The 24976-nt window shown below is 38.4% G+C and overlaps 1 protein-coding gene across 3 annotated transcripts in view; it reads right to left on the reverse strand.

Moving 5' to 3' along the window:
* Positions 1–18904: 18904 nt before the first annotated feature.
* Positions 18905–24976, reverse strand: part of ZBTB14 (zinc finger and BTB domain containing 14) — a 7897-nt gene continuing 1825 nt past the window's right edge. The window contains exons 1-4 of one of the 3 annotated variants that reach the window (XM_011957806.1): positions 24649–24671; positions 23806–23835; positions 23085–23168; positions 18905–21737 (exon numbers count right to left, since the gene is read on the reverse strand). In XM_011957806.1, the coding sequence (XP_011813196.1) occupies positions 20391–21737; positions 23085–23087 (1350 nt within the window). In that variant the 5' untranslated portion in view covers positions 23088–23168; positions 23806–23835; positions 24649–24671 and the 3' untranslated portion in view covers positions 18905–20390. Of the gene's footprint in view, positions 21738–23084; positions 23481–23805; positions 23836–24648; positions 24672–24976 lie in introns of those variants that run through there. The other 2 variants (XM_011957805.1, XM_011957803.1) reach the window with 2 other exon arrangements.

Below are 24976 nucleotides of genomic sequence, written 5' to 3' on the forward strand. Positions count from 1 at the left end.
ACAAAGCAAATATTATTAGAGCTAAACAGAGAGAGAGACCCCCAATACAATAATAGCTGGAGATTTCAACACTTAAATTTCAGCATTGAACAGATCTTCCAGATGGAAAAGTCAACAAAGCAACACTGGATTTAATCTGTACTGTAGAAAAAATGGACCTAATAGAGATTTACGGAACATTTCATCCAAAGGCTGAAGAATACGTATTATTTTCCTCAGCACATTGATCATTCTCAAGGATAGACCATGTGTTAGGTCACAAAACAAGACTGAATACATTTTTTTAAAATTGAAGTACTGTCAAGGATCTTCTCTGAACACAATGGAATAAAGCAAGACACTAATAACAAGTGGAATTTTTAAAACTACAAATACATGAAAATTAAACAATATGTGTCTGAATGACCAGTAGGTCAATGAAGAAATTAAGAGAAAAATTGAATATTTTTGTGAACAAATGATAATGGAAACAAAACATACCAAAACCTATGGGATACAGCAAAACAGTACTAAGAGGGATGTAAGTGCCTACATTAACAAATAAGAAAAACTTCAAATAAACAACCTAAAGATGCATCTTAAAGAATTCGAAAAACAAGAGGAAACCAAACCCAAAATTAATAAAAGAAATAATAAAAGTTGAGCAGAAATAAGTAAAATGAAGAAAATAAAAAAGATGAAACAAAAAGTTGATTTTTGAAAAGTTAAACAAAATTAATAAATTTTTAGCCAGACTAAAAAAAAGAAAGAAGATTCAAATAAACAAAATCAGAGGTGAAAAGGACTATAACTGATACCACAGAAATTCAAAGGATCACTGATGGGTACATGAGCAACCATATGCCAATAAGTTGGAAAATGTAGAAGAAATGGAAGAATTCCTAGACGTATACAACCTACCAACATTGAACCAGGAAGAAATCCAAAACCTGAACAGACCAATTACAAGTAAAAAGATTGAAGCTGTAAAAAATATCTCCCAGTGAAAAAAAGCTCAGGACCCAAAGGCTTCACTGTCGAATTCTATGAAATATTTAAAGAACTAATACCAATCCTCTTGAAATTACTCTGACAAATAGAGGAGGAGGAAATACCTCCAAACATTGTATGAGTGAGGCCAGTATTACCATGATACCAAAACAAAACACAGCAAAAAAAAAAGAAGAAGAAGAAATAAAATTATAGGCCAATATATCTGATGAATATTGATAAAAAAAAACCCTCAACAAAATACCAGCAAACTAGATTCAACAATATATGAAAAAAAAATCATTCATCATGACCAAGTGCCATTTATCTTTAGAATGTGTATTAGTCTGTTTTCATGCTGCTGATAAAGACACACCCGAGACTGGGCAATTTACAAAAGAGAGAGTTTTATTGGACTTACAGTTCTACATGGATGGGGAGGCCTCACAATCCTGGCAAAAGGCAAGGAGGAGCAAGTCACATCTTACATGGATGGCAGCAAGCAAAAAGAGAGCTTGTGCAGGGAAACTCCCATTTTTAAAACCATCAGATCTCATGAGACCCATTCACTATCATGAGAACAGCATGTGAAAGACCCAACCCCGTGATTCAATCATTTTCCACCAGGACCCTCCCATAAAACATGGGAACTATGGGAGCTACAAGATGAGATTTGGGTGGTGACATTGAGCCAAACCATATCATGCCACCCCTGACCCCTCTCAAATTTCATATCTTCACGTTTCAAAACAAGTTATGCCTTCCCAACAGTCTCCCAGAGTCTCACCTCATTTCAGCATTAACTCAAAATTCCATAGTCCAAAGTCTCATTCAAGACAAGGCAAGTCCCTTCTGCCTATGAACCTATAAATTCAAAAGCAAGTTAGTTACTTCCTAGATACAATGGGGGCACAGACATTGGATAAATATAGCTGTTCCAAATGGGAGAAATTGGCTAAAACAAAAGGACTACAGACCCCATGCAAGTCTGAAATCCAGCAGGGCAGTCAAATCTTAAAGCTCCAAAATGATCCCCTTTGACTTCGTGTCTCACATCCAGGTCACATTGATGCAAGAGGTGTGTTCCCATGGTTTTGGGCTGCTCCATCCCTGTGGTTTTGCAGGGTATAACTCCTCTATTGGCTGCTTTCATGGGTTGGCATTGAGTGTCTGCAGCTTTTCCAGGCACACGGAGCAAGCTGTAGGTGGATCTACCATTCTGGGGTCTGGAGGACGGTGGCCCTCTTCTCACAGCTCTACTAGGTGGTACCCCAGTAGGGACTCTGTGTGGGGGCTCTGACTCCACATTTCCCTTCCATGCTGTCCTAGTAGAGGTTCACCATGAGGGCCCCACCCCTGCAGCAAACTTCTGCCTGGGCATCCAGGTGTTTCCATACATCTGAAATCTAGGCAGAAGTTCCCAAACTTCAATTATTGACTTCTGTGCACCTGTAGCCTCAACACCACATGGAAGCCGCCAAGGCTTGGGGCTTCCACCCTCTGAAGCAACAGCCCAAGCTGTATCTTGGCCACTTTTAGTCATGGCTGGAACAGCTGGGACAGAGGGCACCAAGTCCCTAGACTGCACACAGCAGAGGGACCTTAGGCCCGGCCCAATAAAACATTATTTTTCCTAGGTGTCTGGGTTTATGATGGGAGGGACTGCCGCAAATGTCTCTGACATGCCCTGGAGACATTTTCCCCATTGTCCTGGTGATTAACATTTGGCTTCTTACTACTTAGGCAAATTTCTGCAGCCAGTTTGAATTTCTCCTCAGAAAATGGGATTTTCTTTTCTATTGCATTGTCAGGCTGCAAATTCTCTAAACTTTTATGCTCTGCTTCCCTTATAAAACTAAATGCCTTTAACAGCACTCAACTGACCTCTTGAATGCTTTGCTGCTTAGAAATTTCTTCCACCAGATACCCTAAATCATCTCTCTCAAGTTCGAAGTTCCACAAATCTCTAGGACAGGGGCAAAATGCTATCAGTCTCTTTGCTAAAACATAACAAGAGTCACCTTTGCTCCAGTTCCCAATAAGTTCCTTATCTCCATCTGAGACCACCTCAGCCTGGACCTTATCGTTTGTATCACTATCAGCATTTTAGGCAAAGCCACTCAACAAGTCTATAGGAAGTTTCAAACTTTCCCACATTTTCCTATCTTCTTCTGAGCCCTCCAAACTATTTTAACCTCTGCCTGTCACCCAGTTCCAAAGTCTCTTTCACATTTTTGGGTATCTCTTTAGCATTGCCCCACTCTACTGGTACTGATTTACTGTATTAGACCATTTTCACACTGCTGATAAAGACATACCTGAGACTGGGCAATTTATAAAAGAAAGAGGTTTATTGGACTTACCGACTTACAGTTCTACATGGCTGGGGAGGCCTCACAATCATGGCAGAAGGCAGGGAGGAGCAAGTCACATCTTACGTGGATGGCAGCAAGCAAAAAGAAAGCTTGTGCAGGGAAACTCTCTTTTTTAAAACCATCAGATCTCATGAGACCCATTCACTATTATGTGAACAGCATGAGAAAGATCCACCACCATGATTCAATCATTTTCCACCAGGTCCCTCCCACAACACATGGGAATTATGGGAGCTACAAGATGAGATTTGGGTGGGGACACAGAGCCAAACCATATTGGGATGCAAGGATGGTTCAACATTCACAAATAAATCAACATGATAAAACAGAATAAAGACAAAAAACATTATCACTTCAACAGATGCTGAAAAAGCATTTGATAAAATTCAACATCTCTTCATGATAAAAACCATCAAAAACTGGGTATAGAAGGAACATACCTCAACATAATAAGAGCCATAAATGACAGATCTACAGATGGTATCATGCTGAATGGGGAAAAACTGAAAGACTTTCCTATAAGATCTGATACATGACAAGAATGCCCATTTTCACCACTGTTATTCAATATAGTACTGCAAGGCCTAACGAGAGCAATCAGACAAGAGAAAGATATAAAGGGTATCCAAATTGGAGGAAGAAGTCAAATTATCCTTGTTTGCAGATGATACGATTTTCTTTTTGTAAAAACCTGAATAATCCACCAAAAAGCTATTAGAACTGATAAACTAATTCAGTAAAGTTGCAGGATGCAAAATCAACACAGAAAAATAAGTAGCATTTCTATATGCCAACAGTGAACAATCTGAAAAAGAAATTTAAAAAGTAATCCCATTTACAATAGCCAGAAATTAAAATTGAGTACCTAGGAATTAACCAAAGCAGTGAAAGGTCTCTATAATGAAAACTATAAAACACTGATGCAAGAAACTGAAGAAGACACACAAAAAATAAAAATATATCCCATATTCATGGATTGGAAGAATCGATATTTTTAAAATGTCCATATTACACAAAGCAATCCACAGATTCAATGTAATCTCTATCAAAATACCAATGATATTCTTCACAGAAATAGAAAAAAAAAAACCCTAACAATTATATAGAACTACAAAAGTTCCAGAATAACAAAAGCTATCCTAAGCAAAAAGAACAAAACTGGAGGAATCATATTACCTGACTTCAAATTATATTACAGAGCTGTAGTAAGCAAATCAGCATAGTACTGGCATAGAAACAGACACACAGACATATGGAACAGAATAAAAAACCCAGAAACAAATTCACATTCCTACAATGAACTTATTTTCAACAAAGATGTCAAGAACATACACTGGGGAAAAGATAGTCTCTTCAATAAATGGTGCCGGGAAAACTGAATATCCACATGCAGAAGAATGAAACTAAACCCCTATCTCATGCTATATATAAAAATCAAATCAAAATGGATTAAAGTCTTAAATCTAAGACTTCAAACTATGAAAGTACCACAAGGAAACTTTGGTGAAAGTCTTCAGGACGTTGAGATGGACAAAAATTTCTTAATACCCTGCAAGCATGGGCAACCAAAGCAAAATGAACAAACGGGATCACATCAAGTTAAAAACTTCTGCATAGCAAAGGAAGCAATCAAAAAAGTGAATAGATAACTCACAGAATGGAAGAAAATATTTGCAAACTACCCACCTGATGGGGGATTAAAAAACAAAATATATAAGGAGTTCAAACAACTCTATAGGAAAAGAAATCTAATCACAAGATCAAAAAATAGGCAAAAGATCTGAACAAAGATTTCTCAAAAGAAGTCATACAAGTGGCAAACAGGCATATGAAAAGGTGTTTAACATCACTGATCATCAGAGAAGTGCAAATCAAAACCACAATGAGATATCATCTCACCCCAGTTAAAAAGGTTTATATCCAAAAGACAGGCAATAACAAATGCTGGCAAGGAGTGGAGAAAAGGGAACCCTTGTACACCGTTGGTGAGAATGTAAATTAGTACAACTACTATGGAGAGAAGTTTGGCAATTCCTCAAAAAACTAAACATAGAGCTACCATATAATACAGCAATCCCACTGCTGGGTATACACCCAAAAAGAAAGAAAATTAGTATATCAAAGAGATATCTGCACTGCCATGTTTGTTGCTGCACTGTTCACAATTACCAAAATTTGGAAGCAACCTAAGTGTCCATCAACATATGAATGGATACAAAAATGTGTTACCTATACATAATGTAGTATTAATACTATCCAGCCATAAAAAAGAATGAGATCCTGTCATTTGCAACAACATAGATGGAACTGGAAGTCATGCTAAGTGAAATTAGCCATGCACGGAAAGACAAACATTGTATGTTCTCATGTATTTGTGAAATCTAAAAACCAAAACAATTGAACTCATGGATATAAAGAATAGAAGCATGGTTACCAGAGGCTGGGAAGGGTAGCGGGGGTCGTGAGTAGAGGTGGGGATGGTTAATGGGTACAAAAATAGTTAGAAAGAATGACTAGGACCTGGCATTTGATAACACAACAGGGTGACTATAGTCAATAATAATTTAAGTGTACATTTAAAAATAACTAAATGAACATAATGGGGTTGTTTTTAACACAAAGGATATATGCTTGAGGGCACAGATACCCCATTCTCCGTGATGTGCTTATTATGCCTTGCACACCTGTATCAAAACATCTCATGTCTCCCATAAATATATTCACCTGAGTACCCACAAAAATTAAAATAAAAAATTTGAAAGATAAAATACCTGTTTGTCAACCACCCAAAAAAGAACATTACTTAAATATATTCAACTTAAACTAACAATAAATCCTTATGCTTGTAACACGCAAGTACTAAAATTTCCAATTAAAAACAAACCAAATTTTGAAATGAACAAAATTCAAATGAACATGAATTAAAGCTGAATTATGATGTGTTTTGCTGAAAATAGATTTTCTTCACAATATGACATGATTCTGATATAAATGACACTATATATTCCCTTGTCTGACACCTATAGCCCACAATAAGCTCACGGCTAGTGGGCTACTGTCTAGAACATTCACATATGTCTGCCTCTATAAATTGAATTGTATGCCTGCCAAGAGTTTGTTGTCTTCCTCTATTTCCACCCCAGACATGTTATGCCTGTTGTACTTGTTAATTTAAATATGAAATTTAATTAAATATTTCCCAAACTGATAAATAATTATGAGAAGAAAGAGAAGGGTTGCTTCCATTTTAAAAATCTGTTGGATGCATTGGAAAAAAACTGAATGGTTAAATTGTTATATTATGTATAGATGAGACAAATATAAAATATTGACCCCCCAAAATTCAAAAATCTGAGATGTAATAATTGTTTCACAATGGATTTAAGTTCTCTCTCCATTTGAAAAAAGCAGTAGTATTATGAGTATGAATTATTTAAAAAATAGATTATGGAATCTAGATACTGGGTTCACATAAAAGACCTTGACCCTGTATCAAAATGCAGGTAAATAAAGGAACACTTAAATGCCCTACATTTAAATGCTTAAGATAGATGCTACTTTGTCAATGTTTTTTATTAACACGACCAAACTTTCATTTGTTCAGTGCCATTTGCAAGAATGCAACTCTACATATGGAATCTACCTCCATCATGTTTTCTTATTATTCCATGACAATATAGATAGTACCTTTCTTTGTTGTATATGTGCTATGGTTTGAATATGTATGTTTCCTCCAAAATTCATGTTAGAGCTTAATCTCCTAAATTCAGGTGTTGCCTATGTGATGGCATTAGGATGTGGGGCCTTTAATAGAGAATTCGGTCATGAAGGCTCATTCCTCATTAATGGGATTAAGACTCTCATAAAAGAGGCTTCACACATCATTTAGCTTGCTTGCCCTCCTACCTTTTGCTATGACAGGATGCAGCAAGAGGGCCCTCACAAGACCAAATGCCTACACCTTGATCTTGCACTTCCCAGCCACCAAAACAGAAATAAGTTTCTCCTCTTTTTAAATTACGCAGTGTGTGGTATTCTGTTAGAACAGTACAAAAGGACTAAGACATTATAGAATCCTAAGCACAAAAAATGTGGGATTTGCAAGTGATTGGCAGTTATTTCTTGATTATAAGATGGTCTTCCCAAACATATTTGGTATTACTTTTCATTATTATTATAAAAATAGAATTTAAAATTTCTTGTAGAAAACATATACACCCCAATGAGAAAGTATATTAGGATATATACTGGATATATCTCCAGGAAACAACTGAAAGGGCTTATTCCACCATGTTTCAGTAACTTTCACAAAGTTTTAGAGTCAGTTAGGGACAGATAAAGTGATAGGGTGGAGATGGAAGATTTCTATCTCTAAAGAAAAGGATTAAATAATTCCTAGACTCTTCCATTTTATAATTAAAAAGTGATGTTTTTAATACCTCCTATAATGTAAAATGTTAAAATCACCACATTTTTTTGTAAATGTATTGTAGGGGAAGAACAATTTTTCTTCGACCTCCATAGGTTCTTAGTTGGAAAAGACCCCTGTACCAAAAGAAAGATTAACAAGAGAAAAACAAACATAAGTTTGTTTCACATAGATGTGGGAGACACCCAGAAAATGAGTAGTTATCAAAGAGCTGACTGTGAATTCCAACTTACATAGCATCTTCAACAAAGACCCATACATTTTTAGCGAAGTAACAGGTCAAAAGGAAAGAATTTTGTGTCTTTAGAGGCAGCAGTGTGGGGGAAGGCAAATAACTGGCAGATAAAGTCCAGTTAGTAAAGCTTGTTAATGTAGATTCCTCTGGTGCCATCACCAGTCTAAGAGGCCAAAGTTGTCAGTAGTTAACTTTGCTCTCCCTGGCAGAACAGCAGGAAAGGGCAGCAGGATACCTTTTGTCTTTGTAAATCTATGCTCTGCTTTTAAACAAATAGAGGGAGGGCAGGGAGCTTTCCTTATCTGCCTCTTCTTGATTTCTGCTCAACAAACTTCTGTATGTTAACAAGGCATATTCTGGTCTCCCATAGTATTCACAGATGTTAGTATGAATACACATTAATGTAAATGTTTAAAAAAAGTATGACACAGCTGAAAGAAGTACAAATAATATTACCTTTTAAAGGCAACTTGGCTGTGGAAAACAAAGCCTTATAATTTTTAATCTATATTGACCTACTAAGTCTACTTCTTAAGATCTATCTCGAGGATATATACTGTCCACAGAGATATGCACAAAGAGTTAGTAATAGTAGTATGCTTTCTACACACAAAGTATTAAGCATATAAAAACAGTTAAAACAAAGGCTTAAATAAATTATGGCAAGTTCCAAACAATGGTATATTATGCAAAAATAAAAATCATACTATGCAAGGATATTGTTATTGAAAGGTGTTTTGTTTTATGCCATTTAATGAAAGAAGCATGATAAAAATAAATATATATATACATAGAAATCTGGAGAGCACACACAAAAATGTTAAGATAAATTAAGAGAAAGGCACATTGCATCTGTGGTCTTCTTGCCAAAAAATGCATAATTTCAATGTAATATGAGAAAGTATCAGACAAACTAAATAGAGACAGTCTAAAATGTAACTTACCAGTACTGTCCAAAAAGTATCCAGACCATGAAAGACACGGGGAGAATAAGGAACTTTCAGATTGGAGAAAATTAAGGAAACGTAAGAAATAATTGCAATGTGAAATTATGGATTGGATCTAATAACGGACAAAGGACATTAGTGAAAAAAAGGGTGAAATCCAAAATTAAGAGTGTAGTTTAATTAACAGAATTGCATCAATTTTATTTCATGTTTTTCATCTTTGTACTATAGTTATCTAAGATGCTAACACTAGAAGAAGTTCACTGGGAAATTCTCTACTTATTTTCTGATCAATATTTCCTAAATCTAAAATTATTTCAAAATAATTGTTTAAAAAAATATAAATGTTAGAAACATAAAGTTAAGAAAATTTCTCAAAAATTAGATAGAGGACAAAGAGCTGAAAAATAAACAATAAGAAGAAATTTAGAGGGCTCGTCTAGGAAAAGTGAAGAAAAAGGAAAAAAAAAATGAGGAAATCACAAATAATTCAAGAAAACTTTCCAGAATAACTGAAGGACATATTTTCCAGATTGAAAGGACCTACCAGTTTCCAGTACATCCACACTAGGAAATGTCACCATATTTTAGAATATAGGGGGTGACAGGAAGATTCTTCAAGCTTTAAAGAGAGAAAAATACATAGGTTGCACATAAAGGATCAAAACTGAGAATGGCATCAGACTTTTCAAGATAGTTTCAAAGTTTTAAAAGTTTATTATAAGGTTTTAATATCTGTACTCAAATTTCTATCCTGAAAGTAAATGTGAAATTTTGGGAGCAGAAATCAAAGTTGCTATTATAGCAATCACTGCAAGAGTTCCCCATGCCCAATAGCTACACAAAACATGATGAAAGCCACGTCACCCTGCACATATGAGAATCTGTCTGAAATTATCTGGAGGGCTTATACAGGCCACCAGCTTCCCTATCATCATTTGAGAGGAGCAGAGAAACCTTTGCTCCCTAGTCATTACCCATCCTTTGGAACATGAATAACTGGCTCTTGGGGTCATCCCCCTTTGAAATTTAAACGCATTTGGAGGTAAGTCTCTAAATCTTTCTGCAGGTCTCTGGCTACTCAATTTTACCCTTCCCAGGCTAGTTTTTCAACCTAGGTGTTATTAAAAGTGCTCAGAAAGCCCTAACTATGCAGAAACATGAAATTATTCACTTACCTACAAATTATTGTCTACCCCCAGCCAAACCATCAATAAAACATGAAGGTAAAATGGACCTTAAAATGTTCACCTCTCATTCACTCTTTCAATTGAGGATATGTTTGAATTATTGCATTCTCACACTGCTCTAAAGACATCCCTGAGACTGGGTAACTTTTAAAGAGGTTTAATCGGCTCACAATTCTGCAGACTGTACAGGCTTCTTCTTCTCTGGAGACCTGAGGAAACTTACAATCATGGCAGAAGGCGAAGGGGGAGCAAGCACATATTCACATGGCCAGCAGGAGGGAGGTGGTGCTACAAACTTTTAAACAAGTAGATCTCAGGAGAATGCTATCACAAGACAGCACTATGGGCATGGTGCTAAACAATCATGGGGGCTAAACTGCCCCCATGATCTAATTACCTTCTATCAGGCCCCACATCCAATACTAGGGATCACAATTCAACATGAGATTTGGGTGGGGACACAGAGCCAAACCATACCATTGTTCTTTCACCAAAACGAGAATAAATCAGGAAAAGACAAAGTGAGCTCTAGAACCAGTAATCCAATTCAAGAATGGAGTTCTAGGATAATGGTGAAGGGAGGCCCAAAGCATCAGGGCCCAGCACTCTCTGAGATGAAGTTCTTCAAACAGATGCAAATGATAGTATACCTCACAACTGACATAAGGACAGGAGACTTAGACAACTAGCACAGAGTTTAGGGTGGAATTACTGGTATACACATAAAAACCTAAGGAAACAAAAGTTCTTAACTGCAGGGAAACAACTTGCAAGCAAGGAAAATATATCATAGTATACTAGGTGGCTCAGTTGCAACAGCACTTACATAATCGCAATCCTGTAAACAACTTACATAATTGCAATTCTGTAAACAATGAATTTTGATTTAACAAAATGATGATGAAACTATATTAGCAGTACAGGAGGAACACAAATGTGTATATGTACAAGACGTAAGGAAGGAAAAGATCTTCACAGGAAGTCAACAGATTTAAGTCTAAATTTGAAAAATTAAAAAAACATAAGAAATAGAGAAAAATACCAAATTTAGCAGCTAAAAATAGTTGAAATTGAACAAGCATCAATCTCTCCCACTTAAGGAGGTAGTTTCTAATTCCTAGGAACCATAATTATTTTCTTTCAGGTAAATATTATAAATCTATTACATTTAGTTCTTTTAACAAAGGGGTTTTCTACATTTCTGCATTATAGGAGGGCAGACTATCCTATTTAAAAGCCAAAATAAAGCTGAACTTTAGAGGTGACCTATTTTGACATAATGGGATTTGACCTGTGATAATAATGTAAAACATAATGCAATAACTTTTCTCTTCTTTTCTTTTCTTTTTTTGGGGAGAGTAGGGAGAGAGTGGTGCGTGGTAAGATCAGAACACTAATACTGTGACAGCTATGAAAATAAATCTGTGTAACTGTAATACCGCCTCCCTCCTACTTGCTCTGCAAGCAGTCAGGCCTTAATTAATTCCAAGAAGGGATAGAGAGCAAATGTCAGATTCCAACAACAGATACAACTGCTTTATGTGCAAAAGGATGGTAGAGGAAAAGGTTGAAGGAATAGTGGAAATACTTGGGAAAATATTTGTGTAGGTGTGGTGTTATAGAGAGATATAGATACAGGTTTTTGTCCACAGTTCTTGGCTCACAACTCCCATAGGCCTTGTTATAGTCTTCTGTTATAATGTTGGGTGTGTCGGGCCTCAGGAAATAATAGAATTTCTCTGATTTTCTGTCCTTCTTTCCCTTGTCCCAAGGCAGGACTCTAATCTTCCCCCACCTTTCTAGTTGCAGGTCATGAGGTCATAATTCCAGAGAGGGTCTTACCCCATACCCTGGAGGCCAATCACATTTCCACATGATAGTCATAAAAACCCAAGACTGGGTTAGGGAGCCTCTGGAGAGCTAAAAGGGGGTTCCTGGAGGATGACACCCAGGGAGTACATGGAAGCTGCATGCTCCTTTCCCCATACCTCACCCTACACATCTCTTCATCTGTATCTTTGGAAATATCCTTTATAATAAACCAATAAACATGTTTCCCTGAGTTCTGTGAGCTGCTCCAGCAAATTAATCTTACCTCCGAATCTAAAGTGGGGTTCACGGAAAGCCCAACTTGAAGTTGCTTGGTCAGAAGTTCCAGAGGCCTGGACTTGCAACTGGCATCTGGTGGAGAGCAGTCTTGGGGACTGAACCCTCATTCTGTGGAATCTGATGCTATCCCCAGGTAGTGTCAGAATTAAATTGGAGGACACTGAGCTGCAGAAGTGATTACTCACTTAGTGGGGGGGATTTCTGCTCCCTCTCACCCCAGTATTGGTTATGAGAGTCTTTCGTGTTTATGATTGTTGTGGTGTGAGATGAGAGGAAATATGGTTAGTGTTTTTCCCAAACCATGAGAGAGTGAGATGATTTTTTAGATTCGGCTGAGATAGAAAGGAAGGGATGAGAAGAAGTTGCTAAAAGACATGGGAGAAATAGAAAAAGAAATGTAAGAAGGGCTGCTGTGTGATCTACTTGTTGACACTAATTCAGAAAAACTTCAGTAAATAACTACATTATTTTTCAATACTATTGAGAGTAAGATTTCTACTTCTTTTGGATGTATCTCCAAAAGTTGAGAAGGCCCTTAAAATAGGAGCAGGAAATCCCAGTTTTCTGTGGATTACAACAAATGTGATTTGAATTATTTTGCTAGGAGTTGTGACAATTTGCATGGAATCATCCACATTCCTTTCACTTTAAACTCTGGCAAAGCTTGAGAGATGATGACCAGTCTCTGAACATCCCTCGCCTGTGACCTCTCAAGGTACTGAGAAACCCACATCTTGTGATCACCTTTAGTGCTCATTTGGAGTTAGATGGTAGAAAAACTTCAAGTAATTACATTAAAAACGCTTTTGGTGTGTTACTCCAACTAATTAATTACAGAATAATAGACTTGAATCCTGAAATTACCTTAAAGACCACCACATGCAATCCCCTCCTTTAAAACAAGAAAATGATTCATGAAGGTGAAATCAGTTACTCAAAGTTCTTATAAGCAAGTTAAAGGGTGAGTAGTGACTGAAATCAAAGTGTATTACCTTTGACTTGATTGGTAGAAAATAACGCAATTATCTGTCATATATAAGAACTTTCTGCAGCTTGTCTCATGTAATTCTTGCAACATTATCATCACATTTTACAGATGAGAAAATGAAACTCAGAAAGGCTCAATAACTTGCCCAAGGCCAGCCAGGTAGTGGTAGAACTAGAACTCACACCCTCGCAGTCTGACTCCAGAGCCCATACTCTAAATCACTACGCTGGCTTTTTTACCAATACAAGTATTTTCAAAGTTTTGCAGTAGGAAAAAAAAAACCTAATCTGAGATTTTAGAGTCAGAAGTACAATGCCGAGTTAAAAATGCAGCTGCTCTAGAACAAGGGTACAATGGATACTGAACAACAACTAATAATAGTAATATAGAGTAAAAAACAAAAAACAAATTTAGGAACTCAGGAGTTTTCAATGCAATCTTTCAAATCTTAATTTTTATATTATAATTTTAGAAAGAGCAGAAAGCTTTATAGAAATGAAATAGATTCTCTACGTACTTTAGGATTCTATTTCACACTGCTTGTAATTCAGTCACCAGAATCACAGAACCTAGGTTTGAGCTCTTGTTTTTTTTAAGTCTTCAAAATGAGAATAGTAATACCTATTCATAATATTGTAAGCTACCTTAATGTATACTGTAAAGCACTCTGCAGATGTCAGAGATTAATTAGTATACAGTTCAATGCTACTGTATCAGCAAAGTTAAAATTGTTTTCTGTATATAATGTATTTTTTTTTAAAGTCCTATGACTTTGTAACTCCCAGAAGTTTGGGAAAATAATGATTATACACCACCTAAAATTAATTTACCCCTACTATTTTTCATTTCTCTTTTCTCAACCCCACAGTTTATTACAGGGTATCAAGACTATTAAATGTAACCTCATTTACACTAATGCCAATTGATCCAGTAGCCTTCCAATCTGGTTAATATTTCCTATTTTGTATTGGCTGGAAGATTACAGAAACAGAATAGCCAAAACATTACACAAACTTTAAATCAAATTAAATGTAAACAGCCTAAGAATGAAACGTAATACAGTTTCCCAAATGTCAAACTTCTAGACATCTCTGTCATCTTATTTGAAGTCAGTAATATTTTAAATCAATTATATCTGATTTTAAGGCTGAATTTCTTATCTATCCCAGAAAGCAAATTTATCTTCTGGGATAACAAACAAGAATGGTGTACACGGGGCAGTGAATCATTTGCATTTTGGCAGAAATTATGAACGATTATGCAACCCGCCTAAGGTGGTGACATGGCCTGAAAACAATGGAGGCAGAATCTGAATTCAAGTTTTCTAACACCTTTCAGAGGGAGAAAGGGAGTGAGGAGAGTATAGGTAGAGAGATCTCCTAACACAGAAGACCATTTCTACGTAGGCCTTTCCATAAGACCATTCTTACCTTGGCCCGACTAGGTGGCCTTTGGTCTTGTGGGCTTTGCTTGGCTCACCGCATAATGGAGCATGTGAAGAAGGCTAACTGGTAGCTTTGTATTATATTGCAATTATCCATGACATTCTACCAGCAGTTTTTCATATTATGTGGGGGCAGCCTGTACACCTGAAGCAAGGTAAAACAATATTGGTTTAGTATTAGCGCCCTGCATGGGAGACATCTCGGAGAAATAAAAACGCCAGGACCAATTTAGGACAGAGACATAGACAGCTGTCTGCGTAAATGCCACTCTTCCCCAGTGCCATCTGCCAAACAGCGGTCTGAACTCAGTAAGGACGTGTGCGGGGCCAGAGCTGCACATTTTGTGGCTTCAGGCCAACAACACGGTCACTAAGGGCACAGGCTCTGGAGGCAGATGGACCTGCTTTCCTGTCCCAGCTCTGATGAGAACGATATTGGGCAGGATGTTTAACTTCTTTGAATCTTGGTGTCTTCACCAGCGGTAATGAGTACCTACCTCAGACTTGTCACAAAACATAGTGATTGTGTATATAGTGCCAAACCTGGCAAATATTCAACGTATACTAGGTTTTATTATTAAAATCCTAACCCCTCTCTCCTGTGACTGAAGTTCAAAGTCAGTAGGAAAAAAAAAAAAAAAAGTAATGACCATAGAAAGCTCCTGCCCTCCAGCTGAACACAGAAAATGAGTCCATTCCAAGTGAGTTTAATAGCATAGAATGCTTTCTCAAAACTCCATCAACATGACGAGCAGCAGCTGATCTAAAACTATCAAAAGACGTATTTTGTCTTTTCAGATTTCCATTAGCTTGCTTGTTATCCTATCAAGACTGTCAGCTTTAACTGGTCAGTGGGCACTAAGGGAATATCTGCAGACTCAGCCACTACTGGGCATATTCTATTTCCTCATGGTGCTTCCTCCCTTAAAACCATATTAACATCTTTGCCCAAAGTCACTGGGAGCCCAGGTTATCATCCTTTACTCCTCTCATTTTATTTGCATCAGTATCCTTCTTGAGGCAAGCATCTATTCTTTTAAAGAAATCTATCTTAGCCTCATATTACCATGCCTCTTGTTGAAATCCAGTATCACAGTTAGGGAAAAGGAGAATCATTCGACGGAAATGGCAATAATTAATAGATATTTTCTCAGTATACATTCCCAAAAGTCATTTAAGAGTGTTTCTATTGGCACCACTAACCCATGACAATTTATTAAAAATTCTTACTTTCTAAAGTATGTTCCATGAACTGGATGAAAATACATAACATGGTGGATTTTTTTTTTTAAACAGCAGTTTGTCTATTTGTGATCATTACATTATTTGTAAATCCTTGTAAAACGTTGCAAAACTTGAAAAGATAAGCATCCCACACTGGATAATGCCAGGAGGGCAGGAATGGTGCTGGTGTTGCTCACTGTTGCATTCCCAGCACATAGTCCAATGCCAGACACATACAAGGCATTCAATGATTTGTTGACGGATATACTTTAATCTTAGGCTATAAAAAGTACTTCTGTGTAAGTTTAGTAGAAATATCCCCCAAGGAAGAGCAGAGTGACTCAGCAAACTGTTATTCCAGAACTAAAAGGAAAAAAAGATGGAAGTAATGGATGTAGTCTAGGCCCCTTTGGGGAGAAAGCAACAGATCATCTTAGAATTAACTAGAAAGGGAACAGTTGGGTGCAGCCTGAAATGCAACCCATTTTAGAAAAGCATCCTATAAAAATATATTAATGTATGATTTCACGTATGAGATTCAAAAGCCAGCTCTCAAAATTGCCATTCTGGTTCTGCCATCACCGATGTTCCCAAAGAAGAGCAGGGAGCCATCCAAAGAGGCCAGTGTTTACATCAACTACATTCCAATGATTTACTTTAAAATGTACAAATTATGGGAAATTACAAAACCAAAGACAACATTTAAACAAATACACAAGTTTGTAAGACCACAGCCACAAACAGATCGAAGCTTACAGAAATACTAAGATAAACACAGTGTCTGTAGACATTTTCAGTTAATAACACTTAATAAGGTCTAGGTCTATAGCTCAGGGCCAATGATGGTAGGACTGAGAGATGCCAAGGGTAAGAGAGAAGTTCAATTTTGCTTCTGTCTGCTCCATTGGGAATGCTCTTTAGGAAACAGGGAACGTTTACAGCGAACCTAAAAAGTGTGGATGCTGGGGTTAATGTTTCTTCCTGGCCACCACATTAATCCTCAGTGGGCTGTCAGACAGAAATACTTAGTATTATTTTAGAGATGGTGAAACTGAAGCTGAAGGCAGTTAAGAACTTGTCTGAATTTACAGTTACTGAGAGGCAGAACCAGGATCCAAATCTAAGTTTGTCTTGTAAAGTCTTTCCACTAAACCTCACCTCCTCATTATACTGAAAAGATTTAAATGAATATTGGTAAGTGGGAACATCTTTTGAAGAGATCATGAAAACACCCAACTGCTAAAATCTGTCACAATCCAGAAAAATTATACCCAGGGCCCCTGAGATGAGATCAGTGTGATGACCTTTAAGGAATCATGGATAACAGGTGATGGAAAAACATTTTCAAAAAGAACATGTAAGACCAGACTGGGAAGGGGCACACTCACTCTGATAGTCAGGGACCAAACTGCTTCTGCCTTTGCGTATCTCCAGAATCCAGCCCAGTGCCTCACATATGATGCTCAACACAAGTTAAGTAGGCAACATGCTATCTTTACACACCTGAAGGAGATGCAGCATTAACCCTATTATAAATAGTTCCCAGGGGGAGAGAGCTCCAGTTACAAGCGGGTACGCAAAAACAGGCAGACTTCAAAGGAAAGTGAGAGCTTTCCGTTCTCTTTCCTGGAACAGCTTTCTGCCTCCGCCTAGGACTCAATCCTACACCACAATCCTTACTATGTGCCAGCTCTACTACAATTGCACCGTAAGGCTTGCTACTCTTGAGAATAAACCACTAATAGCATTAATACGTGACAACGAATCCCACCTTCCAAGTGACTTACAGATAACTACACAAAATAACCCTTTAAGCTGGAAACTACATAAATTTGCATCATCTTCCCTCATCTCAATCTTTTTTTCCTACTAAAATAGGGTGAATTTGTTAGTATCAACCTCACTTGATGGCGACCTCTGCACTTTCTAACAATTCTAAATTAGTGATCAAGTTAATGGCCGGCAAATTACTTTACATTTAAACTTCCTAAATTTCTCTTCCTCAATCAGTGCCAATACAATGCAAATTAAGCACAAAAGCTAACACCAAGTTTGCGGCATTCTCTGTAAAAACAGAAAAAAGTCAATGATTTCTAAGTAATGTAAAGGTAGTAATGTTGACATTTAGACTTGACCTTCCTCTTACACTACAGATTCAGAATAATCACATTTCAGAATTAACTCCCTACGGTGTTGGAGGTAACCTTGAAGACTCTTAACACGATGGCTTCACTATGCAGGGGACTACCAAATTGAGCCAGGTGTAGAAAGGCAGTTACTGACCAGGACCCAGCAGACAGGAGAGCTGCCGTGTTAGGATTCTGCTGCCACCAAAAATATACAAAGGAAACAGGTGCCCTAACATACATACAAACCCAGTACCAGTGGTAGAAATAACACAAATACATTTCTCATGCAAAATAGGCTAAATAATAAATATTTGCATCATACAGACTGCTGAAAACTAACCTTTCTTTTTGGGGGTTACCACCATGACTATGTGGTTTCAATGGAGGTTAATATCACATGTTTAACTTCAACTCTGTAAAGCCAGGATGAAACTAGCATAGAAAATACATTTTGGTAGAAATCTGGGTATGTGGAAGGTTGCTAGGAAAAAATGAAAAGAGGAATGATAGTATATTTTCTTTTATATACAAAAAATGAAGACCCAAAATACGGTTTGTTGAAGTAGCTATCAACAAGATGTTAAAATTATTTTTCCTTTGCTTTGGTTAAAACAGCCTAGGAACGGCAATCAGTTCCCCTTCTATAGATAGCATAAAAACACAGTGACAGGACTACTTTTAGAACAGAATAAACAACTTTCAAGAAAAGAAATCAATTTTAAGTAAAATTAAACATTGTACCAATAACTAAAAATTTTTAAAAGGTAGCATCTTCATCCTAACATCTTGGGCATAATATACACACCAATTAAAAAAATAAACTTTCTTTCACGATAGAATTACAGGTGTTAATGCAACAAGCTACGAAGTGAAATTACTTTAATATCTTTTAAAAAAAAATCCTAGCAATGAAAAATGAATTGAAAAATTGACATTTTCTACAATTCTACATATTGTAAAATAATTGACTAATACTTTTTTACAGAACACAATTCAAACTATTGTTGGCATTTCAGTATATTCCTAAAGATGGTTAAAAGAACATTTAGTATACCAAAACTGGAACAGAGTTTATAATTCTCATTTATGGTTATGAAAACGCAATCAACTTCTATTTAAAACTGTAACCAGTGATGAAATATACTTCGAAAACATAAACATTTGGTCTGACAATCTTTAATATTTGTTAAAAACAGTCTGATGTTTGCTGCTGATGGAAGTTATTTTAATCCAATGTGCAAAAAAAGTGCAGCTGTCTACTTTTTACTTGAAATACGTAAGACCAACACTACTATTTACACACTTAAAAGATTTTAAATTTATTAATTTAAGTAAGCATACTGCATCTCCTTTATGGATAAATCATGTGCCCCAGAGAGCCCCAAAGCTTGATGACATTCTGTAAAGTTACACGAATGTATCTGAAGAAGTTATCTGTTCTTGTCCTAATTTTGATTCTAAATAAAAATCCAATTTCAAAATCAATTAAGATTTTCATCTAGGAAATCTTGGGATTGTTACACATGTAAAAAACCTTATCTCTGAGAGCCTTTTCTATTCTTCTCACCATGGGTCCACTCACAAATCCCAGCTGGTGTGGAGTGGCACTGCCCCAAATAAGAGAAACCTAACAGCTTGGCCCCAAGACCCCCCACCATCCCGGTGGGTTTGCTTGGCCTGTAGGATATGTGACTATAGCTTCTGGGGTAGGTACAGGGCAATGAAGATTGAGGAAGAAACACTTCAGCAAAGCAACCATTATTTGTCCACAAAAACAGTGAAAAACAGTGATATAAAATTAACAAACCAAATATAAATCTAACGCCATTCTGCATTTCCAGAACTTTTTTTTATATTTGCGCAGTGTTCGTGGTCAACTACTCACCAATTTTCTGCGTCTATCTGAAGTACTTTTATTAAGTTATTAAAACTGCTCGTTTGACCCTAAGTCACATAGAATTGTGATGATTAGGAAATCAATTTACTTATTACTCTGTGCAGGGCACCTGCCAGGGTGGTGAGTGTAAAGGAATTAAAAATGGAAGCCTCTCACTTCTAAACTGGACACAGGAGTTCTCAAATTAAAATTAAAAAAAAAAAAAAAGGGAGAGGGGTGCTTACTGGCAACATTAATACTAGACACCAGACAAGACAGTGAAACAGTTTGGTCAGAACTGAGGAACATCATTTCCTTGAAAGTCTTAAAAATACCTAACCAATCACTGCCTGAAGTCCAGTAAGTACAATGTTCCATACGTTTCCACAAAAATACAGTAACTGGCATTCACTCATTATGATCCCCGTCATCTCAGTCTCCACTTCCCAGGCAAAGTGTCCCTGTCCCACTGCCTCTAGCTACAGGCTATCGTTTCCAGCTGCTGCTCTGCCTCTGCAGCCATCGCTGCCGCCTGCAACTGTTCTGTCTCACTCTGGATGGCACTGGGGGTAACCTGCTTCCTTTCACTGTGCATATTGTTCTCATGCCTTTTCAGATCAGACGCCTTGGCAAATGCCTTGGTGCAGGAGCCACACACAAAAGGCTTTTCCCCTCTGTGTCTTCTTTCATGATCCTTGAGGTGAGACTTGTGTTTGAAGGCTTTGTCACACATGTGGCACGCAAACGGTCTTTCATTACTGTGAACTCTCTCATGCTTCTTTAAATCTGGGGCACGGATAAATGATTTTCCACACACCTCACAGCTATAGGGCTTATATCCCGTGTGGATTTTTAGGTGTTCTTTCAGGTGGGCCTGTGTGGTGAAACCTTTTGTGCACATTTCACAGACAAATGGCCTGTCCGCTGTGTGGAGTTTCTCATGCTTCCTCAATCGGCCTTCATCAGAAAACGTCTTCCCACACGCCTGGCAGGCAATCTGCTCCCGATGGTGACCATAAAGCAAATACTCAAACTTCATGTCACTGGCGGCTGTTGTCCAGCCTGGTGTCTGTTCATCTTTCACTTCACTCATCCCATCATTAAATGTTAAGGCTTGAGGGGTCTGGGACCCCAAGTCTTTTGATTCTGGGGTCTCCATGGATTCTACTTCCTGGCCGTAGCAATTGACCTTGCGAACTTCCTCACTCCCCAGCTCTTTCAGGATCGCTTCCTGAACCCTGAGCGTTGTGGTGGGTGACTTGCCGTCCTCCTGACTCGGGGGAGTGCCTTCTACCGTGTCATCAGAAGGACTGTCATCCTGATCCCCGATTTCCTCTACATCATCATCCTGGGTGTCAGCAGCATCTCCAATGGGGCGATTTATTTTGAGGCAATACTTACTTTTGGACTGACCATTGTTTTCATCGGGACTGGACACATCACGCTTCTGAGAACACAGTTTATCCAAAAATCGGATACCAAGAATCTGACCCGATGACATCATTAAGTTAACATCTTCTTTTTTCACGGAAATCTTTGCTGTGTACATGTAGTTCAGGACCTCTTCAAATATATCAGAACGAAGAAAATCTATTTCTATGACTGAAGAACTATCAACCTCAAGCTTCTTGAAAAGCTTTTTGAAGTAGGTGCTGCAGGCAGCAAGAACACATCTGTGTGCTCTGAATTTCACATCCTCAACCACAATAGCAATATCACAAAATTCTCCTTCCAGGCGTTGTTCATTTAGTGTTTTCAGAAACAGAGTTTTATGATCATCGTCATTATATTTAATGGTTTCAGACATACTGATGAAAAACTCCTACAAAAAAAAAAAGAGAGTTTCGTAATTACAAATAGTACTTGTCCATACAGAGAACACAGTCACATTTTCATTTCCTGGTCAATCTATGGAACCCAACAATTTCAGAAAGTCAGTGTTAACAGTGGTCTTCGAATACGGGTAGAAAAGACTGATCCCAACTCGAGGATCTCCATATTGTTACTCCTATTCATCTTCAATTCACTATTTGCCTAGTTATATCCCAGGCATTGTTCTATGTGCTTTCCACGTTTTAATTAAATTAATATTCAGGTAACCTCATGAGGCACATATCACTATCTTCATTTTATAGACAAAATTAGAAATCTGCCCAATATTCTATAGCTATTTAGTAAAGAGCTGGGCTTTAAATGCAGACAATCTGGCTACAAAACCAGTGCTTCCTGACAACTAGAGGTAATCAACAACCCAAACTCAAGGTTTAAGAAACAGGTTCAGGCTGGGCGCAGTGGCTTATAAGCCTGTAATCCCAGCACCTTGGGAGGCCGAGGTGGGCGGATCACGAAGTCAGAAGTTCAAGACCAGCCTGGCCAACACAGTGAAACCCCATCTCTACCAAAAATTAAAAAAACTAGCCAGGTGTGGTGGTGTGTGCCTGTAATCCCAGGTACTCGGGAGGCTGAGGCAGAAGAATCATGTGGACCCAGGAGGCAGAGTTTGCAGTGAGCTGAGATGGTGCCACTGCACTCCAGCCTAGGCGACAATGTGAGACACCGTCTTAAAAAAAAAAGAAACAGGTTCAAGGGAATGATCCTCTAGTCCTGTATGTCACACCTACTCTTATTCCATCTACTCTATGGAGGATTCAGCAAAATAATGAATTGTGTTATACCTCCTTGAGAGAAGGAAAAAATCACTATTGCAGAACTAGCGAGGAACATTACTGCCAAGATATCCCATTGAGTGTTGTGTTCTAGTTTTTCCACAGCACTTTTGGGCCACTTCTAAATGAAGGTCAAAGTTTAATCTGACCTTAAGAGAATCAGATGACATTTGGGAAGTGGCTTTGTTGTCTCCAGATGCCAATCTACCGGCATCCAGATAAAAGTGGCATCAAACACCAGATGTACATACTTGATAAGTGCTGAGAGTATTTTATAAGCAAAAATTTGGAATTGGCATGAAGGATCTCTGTCATCATGTTAAAAAACTGATCATCTTAAAGCATTTTCTATGCTTCCTTTTTAAAAACATTGTTTCACTTTTATTCTGCAAAGTATTTTCCCCCAAAGAGAAGTGTCAATGCACAATCAAAATTGGTAGATATATTTTAAAGCAAATGCCAAGTCATTTTCATCAAGATTTAATATCCAAAGTTATAGTTACCATGAACAACTCAGGCTAGTATCTTAATGCCTTAAACGCCAAAATCTTCAGATCAGAGTAACTCTGATCAGGAGCACGCCAGACCTACAGAGGAAAGGACAAACAAGAATGAGGTAGGATGTTCCCGTATCCCAAATCCTAAACCAAGAATTGATTTTTTAAAAATAAACTTTCTTGTTCCCTCTCTTGTGCATTTTCGGGTTGGGCAGGTAGGTGGCTGGCACATCAAGTGCAGTTCTGAACAGATATGGACTAGAACAGGTAAGGGCTGTAGCACTCGGGCATAAAGGGGCTGCGCCCTAGGTACTGGAAGGAGGGGTTGGAGAACCATTAAGAGATTTCTCCTCACACACTAAGCCCATGTCCACATTTGTACAGTTTTTGATGGCTACACAGATACAGAAAAAAACAAGTGCACCGTGCCCCCTACACTCATCCCATTTCCCGCTGGGTATGTGAGCCCTCTACATTTTTCTCTAGACTCATATAAACCTGTAGAAATAGATACCTTTATAAATAAAGCTACAGAAGTACATAAACCCAACAGGTAACATGGGAGGAGAGGGAACAACGATTGCTTTTTCTTTCTGCACCTGTGTGATGTATTAACAGTCCACACATTTGTCTTTAAGACTGTATTTGAGAAATCCAGGTGTTTTTACCTCTATCCCTACAAGAAGGGTGAAAGAATTTTAGCTTTTTTGTGAGTTTTAACTCTTACCGGAAGAACTCCATCCTGCACACCCATATCCTGAAAAACAAAAAGTTTCCTCTACTGCACAGTGACCACACAGGTAAGTTGTTTGGTGTGGTAGGAGCAAAGTACTGGGCTGTAACAGTCTTAACACAAAAACCGTGGAACAAGACTCCAACCCGGAGAGACCAACACCTTGACACCCATAAGCTCCTTCTAAAGAAAAGTGAACGCACCGAGCTGCCCAGCGTAGAAGCGGGATGTCTCATCTGAAGTTTGAGGTTAGGCAACATTTCCAAAAGATGACTTTGAGTTGATCATTCTATGTGCTTCTGCCTCCGTATTCCCTAGAAGCACCCAGGCCTGTAGTCATCCAGACACTAGGAACCCCATGCAAAAACCTTACTACTGTGACACTTACTACTGTAGTCACTAACTCGTCCTAGGGCTTGTGGGATAAAAGTGCATGGCACCAGGGAGAGGAGTGGCCTTAGAGTAGCTGTGACAACGTATCAAGGTGTTTTTTTTTTTTTTTTTTTTTTTTTTGGCTAGTGTGTACTTGGCCACCCACCCCTCTCCCTGCTCTCTCTCAAGATGTTTGAGACCTGGAAAGGAGACCATGGTGTCTATGACGGCCTCCTCCCCGCCCCGCCCCCCTTGCCATTGAGAGATTCCAATCGCTAAGTTCAGGTGAGTCAAAACTGGAAGACAGCTGTTGCTAGCATCTGTGCAGGCACATGTAGGAAAAGACGTAGCCCCAACACCACCTTCACAATAAGGCTGCCCCTTCCTAATTGATCTCCAAACTGCGGGCGCGCTGAGCCGCGCTACAGTGCAGGGAGCGGGCTTCCCGCAAAGCCAAAAACTTACATAAGCAGCTGCAGCCGCCTCCCCTGCCCCGGACAGCCCGACAATGGCGGCTGCACGACTTCCTTGTTGCAAGCTTGCAACTTCGGAGTGGGGAGGAAGCAGGGAGCTAAGAGCAGACCCAAGGAGCCCTCAAGGCGTATCGAGTCCTCGCTCTCAATTTCTTTAGGGCTGGGAGGTGGGGAGTGGATGAGGCCGTGTGCACTCCTTCCCAAACAAAAGCTCCCAGCCTGGGAGCCAGGTGGTGAAAGGGCCACTTTCCCTTTCATAATCAGACATCCAGCGCAGACTGGGGACCGCGGCTCGGAGCGCGCAAGTTGGGACTGCGGCC

This window comes from Colobus angolensis, unplaced genomic scaffold (assembly GCF_000951035.1).
Source record: "Colobus angolensis palliatus isolate OR3802 unplaced genomic scaffold, Cang.pa_1.0 Scaffold45, whole genome shotgun sequence".
Classification (NCBI taxonomy): domain Eukaryota; kingdom Metazoa; phylum Chordata; class Mammalia; order Primates; family Cercopithecidae; genus Colobus; species Colobus angolensis.